General features: G+C 46.5%; 1 protein-coding gene across 8 annotated transcripts in view; it reads right to left on the reverse strand.

Annotated features, from left to right (window-relative positions):
* The window catches only part of mecom (MDS1 and EVI1 complex locus), a 109,280-nt gene that overhangs the window by 14,326 nt on the left and 82,300 nt on the right, over positions 1 to 12,654 (reverse strand). For 2 of the 8 annotated variants that reach the window (XM_053873083.1, XM_053873082.1), the window contains exons 3-8: positions 7,149 to 7,283; positions 2,334 to 2,436; positions 2,153 to 2,266; positions 1,972 to 2,083; positions 1,248 to 1,395; positions 873 to 1,026 (exon numbers count right to left, since the gene is read on the reverse strand). In XM_053873083.1, the coding sequence (XP_053729058.1) occupies positions 873 to 1,026; positions 1,248 to 1,395; positions 1,972 to 2,083; positions 2,153 to 2,266; positions 2,334 to 2,436; positions 7,149 to 7,283 (766 nt within the window). Of the gene's footprint in view, positions 1 to 848; positions 1,030 to 1,247; positions 1,396 to 1,971; positions 2,084 to 2,152; positions 2,267 to 2,333; positions 2,437 to 7,148; positions 7,284 to 8,161; positions 8,594 to 12,654 lie in introns of those variants that run through there. The other 6 variants (XM_053873079.1, XM_053873081.1, XM_053873077.1 and 3 more) reach the window with 4 other exon arrangements.

Here is a 12,654-nt window from a genome sequence, read left to right on the forward strand (position 1 = left end):
ATAAATAAATAACCGCGACATTGCATACCATGTAAAAAACTTTTCTTGTTGACAATTCAATTCATGAAATGTAATGTTCTTGATGAGGGTCATTTAGGAAACTGCCTGACTGAAATATATATTTCTTTTAATATGAGTGCCATTTTCTACATTTTATCGATCAAGGACAGTGGAGAGTAGGCTGCATGTTCAAAGGCTCCTGCCTGGTGTCAGGCTGCTCAGTCACTTTTACAGCCATTAGCTGTTGTTTTGGTTGTTTTTTTTAAGCTGCATATTTTCTGCTGATTACAGCAAATGAACTCTTATTCGGTCGGAGGGGGGTGAGGGGTGGGTGTACATGTGGTTGCCATTTATGAGGAATGAGGCGCTGCATGTGAGAAGGTGCCGTTTCTCCACTCAAACGTGTGTATTGCTTTGGTGAAACACAAAGGCGGAGGTGTGCAGCCTCCTCCTCATGCGTGAGGGTCACGGAGGAGCGAGGGAGCAAGGGCTGGAGGTCATACTGCTTAAGGGGAAGGAGACTCCAGCTGCTGTGAAAGTCAGACAGGATCTGCAGGAATTAGCATTTACCTAGGGTTAGCAACGAAAAAGCCAGAGACAGAGAAGCAGAGATGGAAAACGACTATTAGCCATAATGTCACCAGAAGGTCACGGCAAGTGGCTGAAAGGAAAGAGCGGGTTAGAAAGTGAGATGGAGTTGAGTTCCATTATGCTGCCCATGCAGGTTTAAATGGCCGCGATGCTGCCACTCAAACCGAGGCATTGGCACATGACTGACGCAGGGAGGTTAACACACATGTATTCACACTGTAATGCTGTTATTATTGTAACGTACTGAGGAGACTTACATAGGTAGGGTCTTAGTGACTTACACATGAAGGGCTTGACACTGCTGTGGATGTGCTTATGCTGCTTGAGGCCCGAAGACGTTGCAAACGTCTTGCCACAGTCGGAGCAAGCGTGGGCCCGAGCGCCAACGTGCTGCGAGCGGATGTGCCTCTGCAGGTTACTGGGGTCTGTGAACACCTGCTGGGGGAAGCAACCAGACAGACACAGGGGAGTTAGCATCACCTGAGAGGAAGCTGCAACTTCACAGGCTCACAGGCTCACTATAGCGACCAGTCAATTGAAAGACAAGTTTTGACAGGTTGAGGCCAACAAACAGACCCATCATCCTCAAACAGCAATACAAACCCTTGGTGTGAAGACGTTCAGGGACAAAGACAGAGCAAAGGTCATGACTTTACCTTTGAGCAGTTTTCACACTCATAGTGCTTGCCACTGTCGTGCGACATCTGATGGCGTATCAGGTTTGATTTCCAGTTGAATGCCTTGGGACACTGGTCGCACTTGTACTCTCGTTCCTCTGAGTGAGACAGAGTGTGAGCCTCAAGACTGGAGGGAAGAAACCCAGCAATTAGGACTCCACTTGCAGCTTTTCCACGTCAACTCTTTCCTGTAGTTACACTTTCATCCGACTTATGTCTGCGCATTTTGGCAACGGACGTTAGCTCCACCTACATGAACGTGTCAGTGAACATTATAATGAACAACGCGTCGTACGGTCGGAAACGCGTTTATAACCACAGGCTCAATGGGATTCAGCAGAACACTCGCTGACACTGTGTGGACCTAGGATCATTTTTTGCGTCGTGCACTGAGAGATCAGCGTTGCTCTCACGCAGCTCAACAAAGGACGGGCCGACTTCAGCAGTCCTTCAGAAGCCTGTGTCACCGCTGATGCAGTCATGGGGTGGGTCCAGTTAATGGGCTCAGGCTTCAGGAAACAGCGTCCTGGAATTCAGAGTCCACCAGGTGGCACTCTCGGCTCTAAAATCTTCATATTTAAGCAACCATTCCAATGAAACTTTCACGTTTTTCAAATGAGAGCGCCACCTCCTGAGCTCAGAAAGAGAGGACGCTGTTTCACGAAGCCTCGTTTGCCCAACAGTTAACAGTAAGCGCATCTACCTCTGTATATCTGGAAAGACTTGGTCGCACTCTTTACACTCCTGCAGGTCATGAGGCAGGTGCATCTGTCGCAGATCTTCAGGTTCATGTGCCTTAATGTCACTTTCCTCTCCTACAAGGACAACAACACAGCTGTTGATTTGAACTCACAAGACAAAAGCCAACAGATCTGATGGAAAACCTGAGTTCAGGAAGTTTGCAGGCGGCATTCCGCACGGCTGCTTCTGGTGATCCAGCAGCTGGTTGCGTGATTCGAAGTGCAGGTCACAGTCCTCACAGCGGTACTGCCTTTCCTCTGTCGGTTACAAAGGGGTGCACGTCAACAAACTGAGCTCAAAAAGCAGGTTTCTGGTGGAACAGACCGTGGATGTCGGGTGCCATGGTGTCACATGAAAACTCCTCGGCCTTCATCAAAAGCAGCAACTCCTCGCCGGGGTAAATCTCTTGAGTGACTTGGTAGAAGATCTGCGAAACAAAGAAGCAATGATTTGCTGAACTTGTTGGAACTATCACAGTCATCATACGTGTGCGCACATAGAGTGTGTGTATCAGGGGTGAGCGCAGAGACCCTGAGAGTGTGGCGCTTCCCATGGACACACAATAGCTTTCTCTCCGTGAAACAATTGGACGCTGCGTTATTTTTGGCATCCTCGGTTGTTTGACAAGACAACAATAACGGGGGGATCTCATTAAGAATTGATGTTTGTGGGAAGCGGTAATGCTGGGAAGACACAAATCCCAGGTAGACTGGGAATTCCTGGGAGGCCCAGCCCAGTCCTCATCTGAGTAATGTTTTCATGAGCGCCCAAACAAATCTCCGCTGAGTTTTGTGGAAACGCAAAGTATAATTTGACTTTTAAAAAATCGTCAGCAGGACGGTGACAGGCACTGCGGCTTATTCAGCAGCTTAATCTGGCACAAATATAAATGACCTCTTTAGAAGAACATTCACTCTTTGCCCTCAGTTGAAAGGGAAATTCTAACTACTGATGTAATGTTTCAAGGAAGGTTGGAAAGATTCAGCCAGTACTGTATATGTTGTGACATCTTACGACAAGGACACAGTCGTGCGCTGGATAAGCAGAAGTTCTCACAGCTCAGCGTAAAGGCATACGCTATTTAGCTCCGTGCTCCTGCAATCAACGCGAGGTTCTCGTGCAGGAGAACTTTGGGATTTCCCACAGCAGCTCCGCCCCTTCCCGAGGCCCACCACACATAACACACACACAGAAACAAACAAGCAGCGGCTCACTTTAGAGTTGGCGCCACTCGAGGGTCATCCTTCAGTGTCTCACTCACACACACTGCAGACACACAGCGGCTTCAATTAACAAAGGGTTCAGAAGATAAGCTGGCAGGGTCGCTGGAGTTGTCATCCCAAAACGAAGCCTGAGTGCACGTACCAGCCACAAAATTCAGCCGACTGTGGCGCGCCAATGTTGCTACCTGCTTCTTCTATACCACTTTGCCACTACTAATCTCCTTCCCTCCTCAGCCCTCTCCCCCGTCAAAGGCTGCACCAGAGACAGGATCAGAGGCAAGAATCCCACCACTTTGTTAGCACACACACTCACATGTTCCCACCCTGTTGGCTGGCGGCTCCACATAACGCAGTCGCTCACCAATTCTGCCTGGCTATTTTAGTTTCACAGAGCTCCCCAATTTAAATCTGAGCTCTCGTATCATTTTAAGAGACAGGCAACATCAGAATTGTGCAGAGATAAAAGATAAATTATGAAATGCAGAATCACGTTAATATCAAAGTAAGATGTCATGATATTTGAAGTCATGTTTTCAAAGGAGGCTGCATCTTTAACACGCAGCCTTCTTGCTGTCATGCCTCATCGTCTCGACACTCGCCACTTCCTGACTCAGTCAGCAGTAAAAATAAAAATGAAGAAATGCTGAGGAATGAAGCGAACATCCATCCATCCATCCTCCCCTCCTCTGGGTGAACATGGGTCGCATGTGCGGGAGCCCATCGCAGCTCTGGCTCTGGGCAGCGTGTGAGCTGCGTTGCTGCCTTGGACGCCTCTTATTGATAACATCTCTATTTCACAGACTCACCGACCAAAAAAGGACGGTCAGTTGGTTCGGTGGACGGCCGCGCTGTCCCCGGCGGCTCCTTGGCTCTTCCTCCATATTGAGTGAGAATCAATAGAGTGAGAAAGATTAGCCTTCATATCCCTCTGCAGCGTCTTCTGAGCAGCTCCTCAGGGGCTGGACGCTCTTAATGACCCTCATAATCCATTTTCCTTTCAATTGAAGCAGTTGGGTGGAGGGGGGGGCAGCGCAGGGCTTTGAAGCGGTAATTGCTCTAATTATCTTAACGACAAAACATGCTGGATCCATGCACGTGGTCTTTACTGTGCCAGAGAACTAATGAGGACATCAGGAGGAAACTACAGCCAGAGAAGGTATAAATACATTTCCTCACTTAAAGTCCACTTGCTGCAAATAGGAACGTTCTTTTGCTTCCAGGATAAAAGTTTCATCTTGGCACATCCTGGTCTTACATACGTGAATGAAGTGGACTCCCAGGACATGCTGAGCGCGAAGAAGCAGGGGACACCCTGGAAAGGCAGCGAGACTGAGCAAGTGTGGGATGCGATGTTGGACGGCTGGTTTTAATAAACAAATGATTCAAGATGACACACACTGCAAAAGCACATTTAGTCACTATTGTGCTGTCAAGTGCTCCAGACAAAAGCCAAATGCTGCCCTTTAAAACCTCTCAGAGACCTGAACTGTTATTGTCGGCTGCTACACTTGTCAACAGAGCCAACACATACTTCTTCTTTTTCTGCTCAAACCCGAATGAGCAGAAGGAAACCTGAACAAAAATCAAATGTGTGAAGTTCAGCCATTTTTAACAAATTAAAAGGACGTCTAGCTCAAATTTTGCCACATTGATTTGACGGTATAATATGCACAAATATGGTCTTTCAAGCGAATGTCTGTTCTCTGCAGACACCCACAGAATCTGACCCAAAAAAAGAGGCAGCAAGTGGTTTTTCTTTTCTCAATCATTCCCTCCTTCTCGCTCTCGCTCCCTCAACATTCTGCGATTGGTCGTAAACTTTTATGATAAACAGAACTGGGTCAGGAATAAGAGGATGGGGAGTTTTTACACTCACAGCTCTCAGTAGCTGGAACAGAACAATGAGCCAGTGACGCACCGGTACACGCTGGCGCGACACCGTCGTCCACTCAGTGGCGTGGCCACTCTTCATGTCTGTCTGGATGTAAGTTTGCTGTGTGTGCGCGCGTGTGTGTGTGTCAGGCGAGCGTGTGACCTGAGGCACGGGAAGAAGGTTGGTCTGCTAGATGCTCAGAATGAGGCGCGCGGGGATCCATCGGAACACACACTTGAGTAGAAACACAGAGGGTTACAGGTGTGTGAACATGCAACACACACACTTCTGACGCACAAAGAGAGCCCTCATACACACAGCACGCACACAAATGCAAGTGACAGCCGCTCGACAAGACCACCCCGTTTAGTCTTTTCATTTCCAACCTACAGACAGGTATTGTGCAGCGCTACAGTGTGTTTTCAAAAACACCAATGTCGGCCGGAAGGCTTAAAGACGCCACATTGTGCGGTGCTGTGACAGTGTGTAATACTTAACAATCAGCTCATCATAGCCATGTCCGTGACCTGCCCGAGCTTTACACAGCCGCCCGAGCAGAACCACAGTGTTGACAGCAAGTCACACCTCGCCGCGTTGGGACGGTGTTTCGGATGGATCCCGCTAACACCGAGTGGAAGTGCTTTTGCAAAAGCTTCACTCGTTCAGATTTCTCCTCTTTGGAAAGAAGAGCCTTGCACTTTCTTCAGCTCTGGGGTTTTCACTGTTGAGCTGTGGCTGTCAATGATTCTTCCCAAGGATTTCCATATCATTTGAGAGGAAAGATTTTCAAAGCAGCGCCGCACAAATTTCTCAGTTTCATGTCGTCATCCAGTGTCTGAATTCATTCCCAAGTGACCTGACAGGAAGCCAAACGAGAGGCTCAAAGCCATGTGGCATCTGCCTGTGACGGGTCACCGACTGGATGCCAGTCAGAACCAGCTCTTTCTCATGTCTCTCAGAGAGTTGTTATGACGTATGCACACGCACATCATCACGCTTTCCGTCATCCACCTGCCCGGTGTATGTGCTGATGCTGCCTCAATGGTTGCTTCACCAAATGAGCTTACTGTCGAAAATTCCCATCATCCGCTATTGGCACCTCAAACACCGTGCTGACCCTCTAATAATAAGAACAGTATAGCTGAGGAATATGTGTGAAATCTGATTTATTTTAATGCCATCCATAGACCCTGCACCACAAACTTTGAACATGACAGATTGTATTTTCAATATTTATAGACTATAGAATCTTTTGTTTGATATTAAACACGATAATTTCAGCTAAATTGAACCGTGTTTATAAATAATGTATCATTTATGCTCCTCTCCTTATCCAGCACTCAATGATTTTGGACTGTTGAGTCACACGGGTGAAGCCGTTACGGAAAAGACTGGGCTCACCTGCGACCTTTCCTCCGTAACCTGTGTCTTCTGTGTCACCTTCATATTTCTAACAATCTTTCTTTGACTGAAATGTCAACAGGTGACATGCCTGACTGAAAATCATGATACATTTGACAACCTAACAATGTTCACAGTTGCTGGGGGTAATGCAGTCACACCTGCCAGATAAAGTGCTGAGCTGCAGGACGGAGGGGCAGGTTCAGCCCAACTCCTCCGCACAACCAGGTGAGTACCAAAACACTGTGACATTCCTGAGATATCTCTGCGTGACTGGGAAGTATGTGGCTGTATCATCTGGACGGGCCGCCTCAGATCCTGCCCTGTGGTCCCGACATGGCAGACGCCGGAGCACAGTTCCAGTAGGAAAACACGCAGATAGCATGGAGTGTCTGCACAGCAACATGGGGGACAGCGCTGTGTGTGTGTGTGTGTGTGTGTGTGTGTGCGAAGCAAAGTCAGGGTGGGCCTGGACTATCTGTCCTGGATCACAACACACACAACACATCTCAACAGAGCAGAAGAAAACCTGAAAATACTTGCTGGTGTGTGATGATGATTTCTTCAGAGATCACGCATGTTTTTTGGATCTCACCTCAGTCATGATCTACAAAGGGAAAAGTGTCATGGCTCTCCACGTACCTGATCATCGATCTGGCACGCTGTCAGGTTGTGTTGTTTGGCCGCTGGGGCAAACTGGATGAGCTTCAGCCAGCTCCCAATATCTGGCTTGCTGGCATCCACACAGAACTTCACGTGGCCTGACCCATCCAGGATCTGAGGAGCGTGTCAGAGAAAGAGAGCAAGAGATCGGAATCAGACCAGGTTACTGTACACACCTCCCACTCACTGAAGAAACAGCGAGTATCAGCGAGTGCTGGAACACACGCCTCAACACCCACAGACACTTGAATTTACATGTATCGAGACATCAAACTACAATTAAAAATAACAGGCACCTCTGCTTGATATAAGACAATGGCAAGTGCATATTAGAGGCGAAATAGAACAAGTAAATAATTACCACAAAAGCAAAAATCAAAAGAGGAGTTATCAAATCTTTGTTCAGAGAAGGCCACTCAGCGGTGACATGCAACAGTTTCATCATAAAAAGAAAACTGACACACCTTTCTTTTCAATGATTTCAAAATGAACGTGTGTGTATAAATATCAGGCAGCGTTCAATAACAATATTAATAAGCATAATAATAATAATAATGATAATTATTATTATAAAACAACATTGACCTAGTTGTATTTTGATTTTCTCGTTAAAAAAAAAAAGATGAAAATTATTAAATCGACATTTATCGTAGTTTTGACACGAAAAAAGTCCTGAATGAACATTTCCGGATGAACCTGCGAGGTCCGTTATGTGTACCGTTTTTAACGTTCGACTCAGTCATTTCTAACGCAGCATTTTAAGAAATAACGAAAGACAGACAAAAAAAACGATCAAAAAAGATTTGTAAATTTAAACAAACGATGTTAGCCGACGTGTGTATTTGTCTCTCGGTTTCCAATAAAATAAAGTCGCGACAACAATAAAGAACAAAACCAAAAAGTTCGATGGGACGGAGTTCATTTAAAGCGCCCTCAAAATGTCGATATAAAACAATCGCGCGCGGAGTTGAAACAGATCGAAAATAAATTACCTCTGCGGTAGACTCTCGAAAAATAAAAAAATAAATAAAAAGAAAAGCCGCCGAGTTCCTTTTGCGCCGACACACTCCGGTTGGGAGTGGAAACCTCTTCCCCGGAGCACACACACTTTGTCACCGTCCGCCAAAGTCAATCCTCTGGCGCTGTTGTCCTGCACCTTTGTCTCCGCTTGTCTCTTGCTGTGGCTTCTGAACAACGATTCAAGCCCGGTGAAGCCACTCGCTCGGAGCCCGTGTGTGCGCGCAGCTCTCCAGACTCGTCCTCTCTTGTCACCCCTCCTGTCCTGACGCGCTCAGGTGTCCTCTCCCCAGCAGCCATTCAACTTTTCCTTTGTGCCCCCCCTCTCCCCCGTCCACCCTCTTCATTCTCCTCTGCCAGTCGGGATGCGTCGGAGCTGGGATAGCTGTGGCGGGGGTGGGGGTGAGGGGCGCGGCGGAGTGGGCTTCGTCCCGGACTCTTTACGCGCCGCGGCCAGTCTGTCCCCGCTCGGAAGCGGCTTCTGCTCGCAGTAAATTTGAAAGTGACAGGGGTCCCGGGTTGGAAAGGGTGAGCGAGGTCAGTCAGGGGTCGGGATGGGGGTTCTGGGAGGACCCGCATCACACACCTTCATCATCACGCAAAACTCATGCCGCGTTTAATGGGCGCTGCATTTGGATTTCTCCTCTATTCCCACTTTGATCCAGCCGTAAACATGCGAGGCGTACGAATAATAAGTGGTATTACAGTCTAATTAACGGCGCGGGGTGTGTCAATTAGGAGCTTGTGCTTGAAGTGCACCTCTTGCTCGTGGGGGGACTTGGAGGAAACTCCTGAAATTGAGTGGAGTTTCCTTCGCTTTGGAAACCACTGACCTAATCTGCTGTTTCTCTCCACGAAGAAACGCAAGCGCTGCATTTGGTAGCGCGCGCGCACAGTTTTTCTGCAACAACACACACACACACATAAAAATATTTTGTTAGAATTATTATTGTTTTTGTGTAAATCACATATATAAAACACATACTTTGATAGAATTATTATTATTGTTATTGTAATTATTATTATTATTGTTACTGTGTAAATCACATACATAAAACATATTTTGTTAGAATTATGATTATTATTATTATTGTGTAAATCACATACATAAAAACATATTTTGTTAGAATTGTTATTATTAATGGTATCGTGTAAATCACATACATAAAACACATATTTTGTTAGAATTATTATTATTGTTGTTATTGTGTAAATCACATACATAAAACACATATTTTGTTAGAATTATTATTATTGTTATTGTGTAAATCACATACATAAAACACATATTTCGTTAGAATTATTAATGTTATTGTGTAAATCCCATACATAAAACACATATTTTGTTAGAATGATGATGATGATGATGATGTAAATCATAGGGCAAGTCCTGAAGGAAATGGGAAATCATTCCTAACCGTCCTGCGGGTCTTGAGGACCGAGGGTCCTGGTTCCACCCGGCCATTGATTTCCTGCCTGGGCTCGACTTGTCTACTGTTGGAAGCCTTTTTAATTTAGCCATAAATTGGGAAAAGCTCAAGTAGAATGAGCCGTTCTATTTTCTTCCTGCCAGGGTGAGGGATTTGTTTTATGACGCATTGTGCATTAAAGGTGAGGCATCTGGGAAAGTGATTGCTTCACGGCCTCTTCGGTTCTGATCGAGGGTTCTGATAGACACCGGCCTGGTGGACGTCAGGGGGGACAGGGGGGGGAAGAAAGGGGGCTGGAGATGCGGGGACTGGGCTTTGACTCGGGCCAGACGATGGGCGACTGTGACTCGACACGCAGCTCCACCACTCTGCCAGAAGATGGCGAAGTGAATTGAAGTCAACCTCGGACTTCTCACCTCGATTTCATAGTTAACAAAACGCCGCTGAATGAGAAGGAACAAGGGTAGAATGTAGAAAATGAAAAACACGTTTTTAATCAACCGATCTAAGCCTCGTGTCGGTGATGGTGTGAACTCACTCAAGACAGTCGATTGTTAAGACGAGTATAAGAAAAAGTCTCTCGTGACTGCAGACACACGCGTGTGACACTTATTTATTTATGGTTTTTAAAGAGTCACTATTGGAAGATTTACCCTCAAAAATCACCGTTGACCATCTCACATATACACATCTCCATCTACGGTTAAATATACTATAAAGCTCAAATTATTCTGAATCAAAACGAAAGAGAAAATAATCAATCTAACTCAGCTCATGGCTCATCTAATTCAGGCCTCAGGAAAATGCACTACATTTCACATGCGAAGCAAAATCCCCTGCACAAAAATGTGACTAAAAGAGTCAAAATAGCACAAAGGTGCAGACAAGCAAACAATTTCAGCTGCACACTGAGGAAGCCAAAGGAGCAGAAATATTCAAATAAACATAGAATCTGGCTCGTTTACTATCACAATCACATTTTTCTCACGGTAAATAGTAACAGATCGATTTTGACGTCAGTTTTTAATGATGTGAAACCACGTTGTAATAGAGCTGCAGAGCTCTGCTACCTCAAGTGCAAGAACGACAGAGGTGGGGCGGGGGCCAGTAAAGTGATTCGGAGCGGACGGGAAACACTGCAGAGCATTCCAATCTTTCCTCCAGGAGCAAAAGACCAGCCGAGTAAGAAAATACTGCCCCCCACAAGAAGGGCCCTCATGAGCCATCCCACTGTTTCCTAAATCATCTTCATTCACAGTTAAATCTGGGCTGAAGCAAACAAGTGAGTGCACAACGCAGTGACGGAAAAGCTCCGCAGCAGAAGAGAGAACCAAACCGAGAGGAGGAAATGAAAGGGGAAAATGTAGATCCAACTTTTCCTGGGCCCTGGAAGTAGGCCCGTCGTGAGCGGCGTGTTAATCTCCACCCAAGTCATTGGGTTGTGCGGGAGAGGACAGAAGCCCTGCTGCTGGTCCCTGCACTTCATAAATCACTGCTTTATGTGGACAAGGTCAGCCCCCCCATCCGCCCCCTCCACCGGCCTCTCCGCCATGTTTACCCGGCCTCCCAGGGGCTCTCTGGACCAGACCTGCCTACTTCTAATTACTGGGGATTATTTCCATTTACAAGGAGTCAGCCTGGCATTCCGATGCAGACAAAGGAAGGGAGAGAGGGACGGGTGACTTCCACTTTCTGAAATCTGCCAGCCTCAAACATGCTTTTTTGTATGGAGGAAGCAAGTTTTGGGTGCCAAGATGCATTCTCACTGCATCACATTGTTCTGCACGAGAAAATCTGGGACCGTCTTGACGCTTCCATTCACTGTTCTGCGCTCATCATTTCTTTTCAGTTATACTCGTAAATCAAAATTCATCACTGTAAGTGAGGCTGCAGTTGTCATCTGCACACAGAAAGGAGCCCTTTGTCATTCAGTCGTTTCATTTAAAGCACATTTTTCACAATTATTGCCTTAATTGTAGTTTAAAAGCAGTAATTAAGGGTGTAATTACTATTTAAAGACAATTCTTCAAATGTATTGGGCTGTTGCTACAAGAGTAGCATTAGACGTTTGAGTGCTTCAAAAATCAACACAAGTTTAAGGTTCTTCCATAAAGCGTTGGAGCGCTTCCTCCTGCCCAGGCCTGGCCAAAGCTGCACATGGGCCGTGGGGCGCGATAAAGCTCCAGCAGAGTCAAAGGTCAGGTTTGTCAAGCATAAATCCAGCGGGCACCACACCACTCCACATGTGCACGGGACCCACTGGAAACTTAAACAACCGAGTCGCATCCAGCAGAGAGAGGAGGGAGGTAATTAGAGCACGTAGCCGGCGGCCGCAGGGCGAACAAATTGGCTCTAAAACGCTGGTAGATATCATCTTTAAAAGAGCTTTTTATGTACCAGAGGTAAAACAGTACGCAACTGAACACGGCACTTCAGATCCAGCAGGAGCAAGTGTCACACATTCATTACATTTATGGAGCCCTGGTCTCGTGTTTCAAGTGCGGACGCACCGCCGCACTTTGACAATTTGCTTTTCATAACGCGTGACCAATTGGAAGGCTAATATTTTAATGTCGGAGGATATCAGCCAGACACGGTGTCCCGGCTTGGTGCGGCGGGAGGACATCGCTGACATGCTTGTAAAATACGCATCACGCCGCGGTGAGGTCATTCAATGCAGGACGCGGGATTGAAAGACTGTGGAGACGTCAAATACTGAAAATGATTTCAGTCAGCTCAGTGCCAGATTGATACACGATTACGAAGGTGTGGCGGAAGCGAGTCCATGATTCACCACTGCTACACAATAAACACGATGTGTTAGTTTCAAAGAGTGACAAATCAATTTCGGCGACACCAAGGGAAGTTTCTGAGAGCGCTGGGCGACTACTGCAGCCGCAGTCTTCTTCAGTGACGTGATGAGATTCACTGAGAAGGAGAATCCACCACTCTCACAGTGACCAGGAAAAGAGGGCGGAATTCCTTATCCAGCATTTACAAGTGGTAAAAAGTGCAACTTGAGAACGTGAGAAAAAGCT

This window comes from Synchiropus splendidus, chromosome 8, assembly GCF_027744825.2.
Source record: "Synchiropus splendidus isolate RoL2022-P1 chromosome 8, RoL_Sspl_1.0, whole genome shotgun sequence".
Classification (NCBI taxonomy): domain Eukaryota; kingdom Metazoa; phylum Chordata; class Actinopteri; order Syngnathiformes; family Callionymidae; genus Synchiropus; species Synchiropus splendidus.